The following is an 11,754-nucleotide window of genomic DNA, read 5'->3' as shown; positions in this document are numbered from 1 at the left end:
TGTCATGATTGGTTTTTCTGTGAGACTGGACCATCTGCCTTGCTCTGGCACTGCAGGACTCAAGGACTGAGGAACTAAAAAGAATGGCTTGATCACTCCTAGACATGTCCCCTGTGCAGTCCTCTGTCACTACTATAACTTGCAAACCCGGAAGCTTTAACAGCCAGTGGTTCCTCAAAACAACACGGAAGGCAGGAAGAGGACAGATGGATTCCTTGGCCCATTTGTCAGAAGATGAATGCAAAGCCAAGGAAGGAAGCAACTAGCTCAAGGTCAAAGAGTTAGTATTGAACCAGGCCCCTGCCTCCCAGTCCAGAACTCTTTCCACTAAAGATTTGTGGGAACTCAAAGTAGGCTGCTAAGCCCAAGATACCTGGGACCCCAGAGCAAGCCATCTCTATCCTGCTCCCCCAACGGTCCACTTCTGAGAGAGAAGGGATCTCAAAACATGAGGAGACAGAGCCTTTCACACACTCTGGAGGCATCTGACATCCAGAAACTTTACTGAGGCAAAGAAAGCAGCATAAGCTCCTACTAAGTGCCCCCCCCCCCACCCATCTAGGCAGCCCTACTCAGCAACAGAAGGGACCCTCCCACTGTATCAGGCCTCCCCCTTGGTTCCCACATCTTCCTCCTGGGGCAGGTCCCCAGCTCCCTCTGATTCCTGCTCCCTATGCACCAGCACGTGAGTTGGGGAAGAAGGGCCAGACTCTCCAGAAGCTGGAGTCCTGGCCCCTTCAGCATCTTGAAGCTCGGTTTCTGAAGATCCGTGGGCCTCCATAGTCCCTGGCACTGTCAGCTCTGGGGTCTCGGGGATGGGGGGCCCCAGGTTCTGGAAGCTGTTGCGCACTCGGGTGATGTAGCGACTGAGGATGCTGGCTCCTGCGGGAGGCCGTGGAGTCCCTCCCTCTGCCAGAGTCCGCCGCACACCCGCCACCTCACTTTGCAGCCGTGATACAGTCTTGGTCAGCTCTGTCAGTCTGTTGCCCAGGTCTGGCGGGGAGCATTGGAGGGGAGGCCTCTCAGAAGACGAGCCTGCCCTGTACTTGTACCCTCAACAGAACCCCAGGGGACATCATGCCTGGCGTTCCTAAGGGAGGAGAACTGGAGGAAGTGAGAGACTGGCTTAGGGGTGGGGGTCAGGTGGGCAGCAGGGTCCAGGGCAGATGAATCGGAGCGGGGGTGGGGTGGTTGGGAGTTTAAAAGATGCAAACAAGGGAAATCTCGTGGGCCAGAGAAGGGATCAGGAGTCTTGGGGATGGGAAGTTTGAATGGGTAGAGATTTGTACATCCGCTCCTGTCAGCCCTCTTCCTGTACACACCAGTCCAGCTCCTACACATCCTCTGGGCCCAAATTCTACCTGCTGTCTCTCCAACCTCTGGTACTCTATCCTCTACCTTCCCATGAGCCTCTCAAAACGATAGGCTCTTGCTCTCCTTTGGCTCCCACTGCAATTTGTGTCTCTCTCAGCTGGGCACTTTCTGCCCAGGGGTTTCTCTTCCTCACCAGACTGAAGGCTTCCTATGTGTCCCTGCTCACCACAGTCCCCACTCCCTCCATGACAGGGCCGGGAACAAGGGGAAAAAGCAATGAGTGTTGGTTGAATGAGTCAATAAGTGAATGAATGAATAATGAATTAAGTGAATGAGTGAACAGGTAAGGGAGTGAATGAGAGAATAAATGAACACATGAATGAAGGCAGGAATGAAGAAGTAAATGAAATGAGTGGAATAAACATCTGCATGAGTCAGAGGGTAATTGAGTGCAAGGGGCCACACTGCAGGTTATAGTGCCCAAGGGCAGGGCAGGATGGGCCACACATCACTGCAGCCTGGATGAGGGTGTGAGTCTGGGTGTGGTGCATTTATCAGAGCTGAGCAAGAACAGGAACAGGGAAGGCTCAGAGGTGAACCACTAACCTTTCCGGCGGGTCTCCTCGAACTCCCGCCGGGCAGTGTCTATGTAGCGCTGTACCAGGGCCTTGATGACACGAAGGCGGTACGATCCACGCTCTCCCTCCCCAGGCCCTGCCCCTGCCCCAGGATTGGCCTGTGATGGGAAGACAAGAGGGTAAGAGAGATTCTCCACCACCAGCCTTTCTCTAATCACTGTTCCCTCCCGAGTCAGGTAAGGATGGAGGCCAAGTCTGTGCAGTCTTTTCTGTCCTTGAAGGCCACACATCTAGACCCTGGAGCTGCCCTGGAAGGTAGAATGATGGAGGCCAGAGTTAGGGAATGGCGGAGTGCAAGAAAACCAGGGTGGGAGGTGGGGTGAAGGTTGGGAGGTGGAGGGAGGAGTGGGCAGAGACAGAGATGCTGAGAGGGCAGGGTGGAGCTCTCTCTCCTGCCACCAACCCAACCTTGGTTTTCTTGAGTTGAGTTAGTCCCTTCAAATTCTGCAGAGGGGGAGACTAGGGGCTGTGGGGAGGCATCTGCACGGACCTGCTCATGCATATCCATATGCAGTTGGAAATCATCATGCGAATTAGAATGGTTGGTCTGAGTCCAGTTTTAGGCCTCAGGACAGTACCAGGAGGGCAAGTAGGGCATATGGACAGCGACTGGAGAGAGCAGAGGGGTAGTAGGCAAAGGGCTGGGCTCAGAAGACGCAGGCTCGCAGGCTCGAGTCCCAGCTCAGCCACTTTGCAGCTGCGAGCCTCAGGCAAGTTCCTCAACTTCTTCAGGCTGAATACGTCCAAATTCACAATGGAGATGTAATAATGCCCACTTCCCAGGTTGGTACTGCCCCAGCACAGAGTAGGAGCTCTCCAAACACTGAGGGAACAATTATTTTTATTTAACTAGTTGTATCTTCTCTCTAAATATTTTATAGTTAGCATATTTACTTTTATAATGTGAAATAGCAAAGCGTTTTATTAAATTTTATAAAAAGAGATGGGATTGACAGAGATGGGGCAGGCAGAGGTAAGAGAGAGAATGACGGCCCTTTCCAACTACAGAGTATATAAAGCAGGTTTCTTGCATAAAATAAGGAATAAGAACTTTGAGGGGCCATTTCCTGAGGATGGGAGGGACACCTGATTGGATCACCAAAGAACAGGCTAGTGAGGTGGGGGCAGCTGGAAGAAAGGTGGGACCTGAATGGGAGGTGCAATGGAGGACTGGGGAGACCCCCAGCTGGCTGTTATGGTGGGATCTGGCAGGACACAGTGACTGTGCCCATCCAGGACTGGGCACAGGCCCAGGGAATTGAATATGACCTCAGGTGAAGAAGCTGTTTTACCCTATGGTGGAAGCAGCCCTGACATGTGGTCTGCAAATAAGCATCAGGCAGCCTGAACAGGGCCAGGAAGTTGCCAGGGGGACAGGGTGACAATTCCAGAATTTGGAGCCAGAGATCCAGAGGGTAAAGGAGGTGTCCGTGCAGGACAGCCTGGAGCTGGGATGCGGCGGGAACGGGGAACTGGGAACCTTTGGCATTCAGTTTCTTGTGTCATATTTTCTTTGGCACATGCAGTTTCCTGTGCTTAGAACTCTCTTCTCCACTGTATCTGCCCATCAACCTCTCTGTCCTCCAGGATTCTGTTCTGCCCTCAAGGTCTCTGGGAAGCTCCCTGATTCCTGAGGCTGGACTGGGCCTCTCCTCTGTGCTCCAATAGCCCCCCTGGGTTTCTCTCTATCATAAGTTCATCATCGTGTTCAATTACCGTCTGTTTCCTTCTGTTCCTCTAGACCGTCAGCACCCAGAGGGACTATGCATCTCTTTATTTCCAGTGTAGGTACGCTTTGGTAAGTGTTTGTTGAACAAACCATTGACCAGCCAGATAAGGGAAGGCCCTCCTCACCTGGAGACCCAGGGAGCTCAGAGCCCCCGAGTTGGCCTGTGGCCCCGTAGAGCTGACCTGGGGCCCTGGCTTAGAGAGATCCTCAGGAAACACATTTTAAGGGGAACAGATAGGACCCCCTAGAGCCCTGGCAGTAATGCTGGTCTGAATTAGGAAGCCAGCTGGGTTAGGGAGCAGAGAGCGAGAGATATATTAGCCCCTTGGAGGCCTGGCTTCTCTCTGGGGCCTCTGTCAGCCTTCTAATATCCCCGTTGGTAGGGCATTCTTCCCTTGCCTTCTTACCATGTTTTTTTGAAAAACGTTCAACCATCTCTTGGCCCAGTTTAGGGCAAAAAGGTTTGTCTGGAGCTCACAGGGTGTTGGTGGCTTGGGAGGAGGGTGGCATGGACTTCTCTTTAAGCCAGATGACACAGGGTTGGAAATTTAGGAAATGGCCAGAGCCAGGAAGAGGGAAAGGCAAGTTGTGGGAGAGAATAGGAACTGGGAACAGGCTTTCTGGAGAATGCACCTGGAAAGACAGACAAGCCAGCGGTGTGCAGACAAACGGACAGTACAGATAATACAGTTGAAGGCCCGAAGTGAGGAAGACCAACAACCAGCAGACGAGATACTCACGAAGGTGGGGATTGGGGGATAGTCTTGCTTCTTGGTTTTGCAGTCAGAGCAGTAACAGCAGATGAACTGGAAAGTTCTCCTGCGAGATTTAGATGGCAGAAAGGGGTTAGTTGGAGGACAGCGTCTAGGGAAATGGGGGCAGGAGCTGGGGTGGAAGTGCTGGGCTCTTGGGGGTGGGGGGTGAGAGCTACAAGGTCCTCACCTGAGGAGGTAGAAGATGGCCTTGGGGGAGGGCAAGATGTTGAAGGGCACGGGCAGCGTCAGGCCCTCTCGGAAGTAGGACAGGTAGAGCTTGGAGCGAGCAAACTTCCACTCCACATCAGCATCGTCCTGAAGACCAGGAGGTATGGGTTCTGCAAGGCCACTCTGGTACCTACCCCTCCTGCCCACTCCATCTGCCTCGTTTCCCCCATCCTCACGTCTCTTCTTCTCCAGTGTGCCAAGGACTTTCTTCTCCCCATTCTCATCTCCATCCTCGTCATCACTCACAGTTCCCCTGCCTGTCTCTCCCTTTCTCTCTTCCTCCCCATTATCTTTCATTCTTCTGACATCCAATTCCTGCCCAGCCATTTCTCTAGCCACAAACCCTAGCCCATCTATCTCCTTTCCTCTCCCTTCTCATATTCCCACCTACTTTTCCACAACGCACCCTTCCTCCCAACCCTCAAGCGGAAAGAGCACTAAACCTGTCTGGAGAAACTAAGACCCTCATTTTACAGATGAGGAAAATGAGACCTAGACAGGAAAACTTGTCCCAAGTCATAAAACAAGACAATAGTGGAGGCAGAGCAGGAACCCCAATGTCTCAACTCCTTGCATCCTATTCCTCTCCACCCCTTTCTCCCTTCTTCTCTCTGGCCTAAGTGGCCTCAGTTCACACACCTCAATCTTCTGGAAGGAGTTGGTGATCATGGCAATGAGCATGTTGAGCAGCACAATGACCATGACGATGGTAAAGATGCCATAGAGGGCCCGGCCCACGAATTCAGGCACCAGAAACTGAGGCATGTCTACCACGCTGTGCTCCTCCATGCCAAACATGGTCCAGAACAGAAACTGGAATGTCTCGTTGAAACTGGCATGTTGGGCCAAAAGACAGGATGTGAGGGGTGGGAGAAGAGCCTGAATGCCACCCAGACACACTCTCCTCACCCTCCAGGACCCGGCCAATGGCGTTCTGCTTCCATGAAGCCCTCTGGACCACTCTCGCCCATACAGACGCTTGCCATTTCTGAGCTCCAACTTCTCTTCTTTCAGGCAATCAATATTTATTGAGCACATAGAAGTGCCACAGGTGCTAAGGACACAGCTGTGAACAAGACAAGCATGGTCCCTGTCTTCAAGGACCTTATGTTCTGGGCTGGGCATGGGGGGTGAGATGGACACTAATTAGACTAACATTTTTAAATTGTGGTAAGTGCTATGAAGTAGCAACACAAGATGTTAGGACCTAGTCTGGGAGTTGGGGAAAGCTTCTTTGAAAAGCATTCAAGCTGAGCTCTGAAGGAGAGGTGAGAATCAACCAGGTCAAAGGGAAGGGGATGTGAAGCGCAATCCCAATGCAGGGCAGTCCGGGGCCCTTTGAGGAACTCTGAGGAACTGAGAGGAAGCCAGCATAGCTGGTCTCCACTGCAAAGGAGAGAGAAGCTTGTGAGAGGTAAGTAGGAACCAACCAGACCACGCAGGACCTTGTAGGATAAAAACAAAGGTCCTTACCATGGCCAAGAGCATTAGGAAGCTACAAAGAGTTCTAGCAGAGGGGTGATACCTGATTTACATTTGAAACGATCACGTTGGCTGCCATGAGTAGAATGGAAAGGAAGCAGATGAGAGAGTGGGGGTATGGAGACCAGTTAAGAAAGTGTTGCCCTGGTTTGAGTGAGAGAGGATGGTGGTTTGAACTATATTAGTAGCAACTCCAATGCTACCTCTTCCAGGAAGCCCTTCCTGAATGCTCTTCTCTACCCCCAGCAGAATATGCATATCTGTTAGTCACTCAGACTCGACCACATTCTCTCTCCTGTTGTATTTATTCATGAATTTGTCTTATTCCCTCCGTCTCAGCACCAGTTCAGGCCTAGATTACTGCAGCAACCTCTGCAACTGGTCTCCGGCCTCAGTCTCTCTCTTGTTATTCCCTCCCCTACATTGATCCAAGGTATTCTTTCTAAATGCTGATCTGATGGTGTTGTACTTCTACTTGTCAAACTTTAAATGCTCCTAACTACCCTCAGTCCAGATGCCTACCATGCAACCTACCTGAGATTTTTTAGCAAAAATACTTTTTTTCTTTTCTTTTTTTTTTTTGAGGAAGATTGGCCCTGAGCTAACACCCGTGTCCATCTTCCTCTACTTTATATGTGGGATGCCTGCCAAAGCATGGCTTGGTAAGTGGTGACATGTCTGCACCCAGGATCTGAACCAGTGAATCCCGGGCAGACGAAATGGAGAGCTCAAACTTAACCGCTACACCACCACCACTGGGCTGGCCCCCTAGCAAAAATACTTTTGACTTAATTAGCTGTCACTCATGAATGAACAGGAGGGCCCTGCCTGCCCTTGCTACTGTGGAGTGACTACCACCACCAGGACCCGTGCAGCAGGCTGGAATGAATGAATAGTAGTTACTGTCCCTGGCACTAAGATTCATGGTTTAAACCGTGTAAGCAGAGTTCCTGAATGTCCTGAAGCCAGGACACGAACAAAGATTCTTGGAAAGAAGACTGGTCCGAGTAAAGCCTCCATTTGTTTTGGAACCATGAGAAAGCCTTGACTAATATCCACAGGCCCAAGAGTGGGTCCTTCACCATCATCAAAAACCATCGTGTAGTTGCATTTGTGAAGAAGTCATGATTGAATGATCGCTTGGGAGGCTACCTGGAGTCCCCAGCCTGCTAGGGAAAGCCCAAGCTTCTCAGTAGAACCTTCGTAAGCTCCATGACCTGGCCCCTCTACCCTCTCCTCTCTCAAATGTTCCTCCATGCACCAACCATGGGAGACGTCTTGCTATTCTCCAAATGCATGTTTCTGCTTTGGTACATGCCCCGCCCCCCTTTTTTTTTTTGAGGAAGATTAGCCCTGAGCTAACATCTGCCAATCCTCCTCTTTTTGCTGAGGAAGACTGGCCCTGAACTAACATCCGTGCCCATCTTCCTCTACTTTATTTGTGGGATGCCTGCCACAGCATGGCTTGCCAAGCAGTGCCATGTCTGCACCTGGGATGTGAACTGGCAAACCTGGGCCGCCGAAGCAGAACATGCGCACTTAACCACTGCGCCACTGGGCTGGCCCCATACACGCACCCTTTATGCCAGAAGGCTCTGCACGTCTCTGAAGTTCATCCCCCTTGTAGGTGGAGTCCAGATTCTCCCCTCTCTATTCAGTCTCCCCTGATAGTCCAAGACAGAGGAAGGGGCTTTCTCTTCTGGGTACCCACAACTTGAGCCCTCCTTCCTCACAGCACTTATCCCAAATTGAGCTTATTTGTGCTCATGGCTATGTTCTCCATGCCTGGGCCTGGTTTACTTCTCCTGTCTGTACTTCCAGTGCCAGGACAGAACCTCCTACAAAGAAGGTGCTGGTAAATGGGTGTGAACTCAACAACAATAACGAAAAACCCACCACAACTGGATGACTAAGAAAGTGAGTGAATTTAAAAAGTGAGTGAATAAAGGAATGAACAGTGAGTGAGTGAATCCTATGAATTGACTTTTTTCTTTTTCGAGGAAGGTTAGCCCTGAGCTAACATCTGCTGCCAATCCTCCTCTTTTCACTGAGGAAGACTGGCCCTGAGCTAACATCCATGCCCATCTTCCTCTACTTTATACATGGGACGCCTACCACAGCATGGTGTGCCAAGCGGTGCCATGTCCGCATCCAGGATCTGAACCTGCGAACCCCGGGCCGCCGAAGTGGAACGTGCGAACTTAACCGCTATGCCACTGGGCCGGCCCCCTGAATTGACATTTTTCAAATTAAAAAGTTTGGAGAGAAAAAAAAAAAAAAGTTTGGAGAGAAAGTGAGTGAGTGAATAAATGAAAGAGTGAATGAACAAATGAATGAGAGTGAATCAATGAGGGAGTGAACAAACCAGAGAGTTAATTATTGGGTGACTAGATGAGGGAGGAGGGGGGAAGGAAGAGGTGATCACTAAGCTCCAAACTGCACGCTCCCCCACAGACCCCCACCTTCCCATCCGGCCTCCACCCCAGCATACTTGCCCAGCCGCTCCGTCTCCTGGTAAGGCACGTAGATATTGTTGAGGCCACAGAGGAAGGCGGTCAGGATGATCATGAGGATGAATATGAACCTAGCAGGAGGTGGGACGGGGAAGGGTCACAGCAGGTCTCCGCGGGGTGAGAAGTCAGGCTCTGGGAAGAGGGGTGGGGGGGCGATGGTCTCCTAGTCTCAGCCTCTCCTTATTTTACAAGTTTTCAATTTAGTTACTATTAATAGTAGAGAAATTAGGGGGTGAGAAGTGAAAAGGGATTTAAAGTGGGTGCTGAAGCAAGAGCTCCCCCTCAACAATAAAGGGGATTGAGTTCAAGCAGTCAAAGCCGGAGATGGGCCAGTCTCGCCAGGAGGACCTGAGATGCTGAGTGCGCACAGGAATGAGTGAGAGTCACAGAGTCCTGCTGGACAAGATTATTCTCCAGCGGAGTTAAAGCCACATGTGAGAATGAGTGAGCCTGCAACAGGGAGGTCTAGAAGAATCTCAGAGGTGGGGCAAGAGGTTCCCCTCCAAGCTAAGCTGAGCTGAACATGTTCACAGACGTAACCAGGGCTTTTCCCACCAAGGGCACCCACTCCAGTTCCACTTCAGGCAGGAGATCCCAGGGGAGCAGGCACTAACTATGGGCTCTGATGAGGGTGAGAGGGCAGGTGTGGCTGTAAATGCTGTGGTGATAAGCACCAAGAGACTAGAAAATGCTGTCGGTTCAAAGAGCAGTTCTGGAGTGGGAAGCATCCAAAGGGACCCCCGAGTCCAGTGCTCTTACCACAAAGATGGGAAAACTGAGGGCCACCTCAGACGGTCACAGAGACAGTGACACAACTGGGAATGGAACTCCCAACCAAGGGCTCTTTCTGCTATAAGTGGTTCCTAATCTTTTCTGGGGTCATGGGCCTCTTTGAGAATTAAATGAGAGTTATAGATCCTCTCTGAAAAAAAGTGTACATTTACACCCCGAATTTTGCCTATAGTTTCAGGGTTTCAGAGGTCTTTGGAGGCTACACAAGGAACTCAGGTTAGGAACCCCTGTGCTACACAAAAGCTGGGGAATTTCAGAAGAAGGTCGAGTGGAATGGATCAGAGGGGAGGATGCTCTGAGCAGAGACAGCACGCACCGGATCATGTCGTCGATCATCTTGCCGATGGAAATCTGCAGAGTGCCCAGCGACTCGTGGGCGGGCAGAATGTAGGCCAGGCGGGTGAAGCTGAGCATGCTGGTGACAGCAAAGAGCACCTCGGCCAAGAACTGGGGGTCTTCGGTGCGCCACTCGCTGCGCTCTGTTCAGGGTGGAATGGGGGCTGAGGCCGAGAGCCAAGGAAGAGAAGGGACAGGGGGATTTGTTGGGGGGACTCACCAGCCATGGTGAAATAGTGGCAGGCAGCCCCATCGGGGGCATCCTGGCAGTGCATGTGTGCAAGACCAGCCAGGAGGAGGCGCAGTGCGAAGGCCGCCAGGTACAGGGAAAGGATGACCATGTCCAGGAAGTTCCACCAGTCCAGGAGGTAACTGCGCAGGCCCTCGATCCACACTTCCTTACACTCAAACCACAGGAAGCCTGAAGGGGGCGGCAGGGGGCCAGGACAGCATGAGGCAGAACTCTCTTCCTCCTTCCAGGTCACAGCTAGGTTATGGGGGGGAACCTGTCCACTGTGGGGAGGGGCTAAAACATCAGGGGATGAAGTTGATAAAATGTAAATGTTTAATCTGCTTAAGTATGAAGTGATCTTATGTGAAAATAAAAGACTCCCGGCTGATGCAGTCTCCTCTGTGGCGTGGCCTGTTGATCCCAGTCGGCTGATAGTCGTCAGAAAGCTACCTCTGGCAGACGCTGGGTATTGGGAGGGACGGATTTAAATCTGTTTCTCCCTGCCCTCCACCAAATACCTATTGGACAAATATTTAAAGAATATTGATTTGAAGCGGCTCCAAATTATCAGCCTGCTCATTATTCACCTGGGGCCCAGTGCCAGACTTGGGGATGGGGGTCTTGGGAGCTGGACCCCAGTAGGCAGGTGGTCCTGCCTCAGTGTACCCTTCTCCACTCCCTAGAGTGCTTTTTCACTGATAGTTCCATCCGCCTAGAATGCCCTTCCACAGCCTTTTGAAGCCAGGCTCACCTCTGTGGCCCAGGTCAACATTACCTCCTCTGTGAAGCCCTCCCCAGCCAGGGGGGAGTGAGCTGCTCTCTGGCCTCTGTTCTCATGGCTCTCTTCAGGTCTCTGTGACACCATCACTGTAGGGCACTGTGGGGTATCCCTTTCTGGTAATGTCTTCTCTCACCTCCCCTGAACTTGGAGCCCCACAAGGGCAGGGACCATGTCCTATTCATCTCCTTGTCCCCAGTGCCCAGAGCAAGGCCCAGTAGTCACTATTAAACAAACATTTACTAAGCTCCTCCCATGAGTCAGTGGGATCTTGTGGTGAATAGGACAAATGCAGGCCCTGTCCTCCCAGGTTCACAACTGACTGAGGACGACAGGCAAGCAGCCCAGTAGTGACAAGCCGGTGGGGTGAGTGCTAAGACTGAGGAGCAGGGGCCCGAGGGGCTGTCATGGGAGTGCTTAGGAATGGATCCTCAGCCCGATTTGGGGGCCTGGGAAAGCTTCTCACAGAAAGCGATGTTGAAGCCGAGACCTGAAGGAGGAGGAGGAGCCAGCCAGCGAAGGGGCAGTGTGGGAAGGGAAGAGTGCTCCGGGCAAAGGGAATGAGCACAGGCCTGGAGACAAGTGGGAGCATGAAGGTTCAGGAACCGAATCAGTTCCCACAGCAGGACAGCACCTTGTGAGGGTGGGGTGGGTGCTCAGTAATGCAGGTTGAATGGACAGATGGAACCAAATTTAATTTATCCATGTATTCTCGGGGCTTCACTCACAGTAGGGCAGTAGCAAGCATTTATTGAATGAAAAACTGAGGAGTTTTATTTCCTAAGACTTTTCTTCCCTCATGGGCAGGAACTGTATTGGTTCAAATCCACCCAGCACAGGTAAATAATGTTTAGTAAATAATTGGATGAGAAACTTTTCCTCGTGGACTGCTTTTGTTTTCTTCCCCTGAAGTTTCTTGGCCAAATTTCTTTTCAGACATCACTGGCTGGCTTGGTA

General features: G+C 51.5%; 1 protein-coding gene across 1 annotated transcript in view; it reads right to left on the bottom strand.

The window, feature by feature from the left end:
- Window positions 1-482: 482 nt before the first annotated feature.
- The window catches only part of XNDC1N (XRCC1 N-terminal domain containing 1, N-terminal like), a 38,615-nt gene continuing 27,343 nt past the window's right edge, over window positions 483-11,754 (bottom strand). Inside the window, exons 16-23 of the mRNA XM_070490827.1 lie at window positions 10,008-10,208; window positions 9,768-9,930; window positions 8,638-8,730; window positions 5,304-5,496; window positions 4,624-4,751; window positions 4,422-4,500; window positions 1,921-2,050; window positions 483-993 (exon numbers count right to left, since the gene is read on the bottom strand). Of these exons, the coding sequence (XP_070346928.1) occupies window positions 602-993; window positions 1,921-2,050; window positions 4,422-4,500; window positions 4,624-4,751; window positions 5,304-5,496; window positions 8,638-8,730; window positions 9,768-9,930; window positions 10,008-10,208 (1,379 nt within the window). The 3' untranslated portion in view covers window positions 483-601. The remainder of the gene's footprint in view (window positions 994-1,920; window positions 2,051-4,421; window positions 4,501-4,623; window positions 4,752-5,303; window positions 5,497-8,637; window positions 8,731-9,767; window positions 9,931-10,007; window positions 10,209-11,754) is intronic.

This window comes from Equus asinus, chromosome 20 (genome assembly GCF_041296235.1).
Source record: "Equus asinus isolate D_3611 breed Donkey chromosome 20, EquAss-T2T_v2, whole genome shotgun sequence".
NCBI classification, from domain to species: Eukaryota; Metazoa; Chordata; class Mammalia; order Perissodactyla; family Equidae; genus Equus; species Equus asinus.
This window is presented reverse-complemented; position numbering and strand designations above follow the sequence as displayed.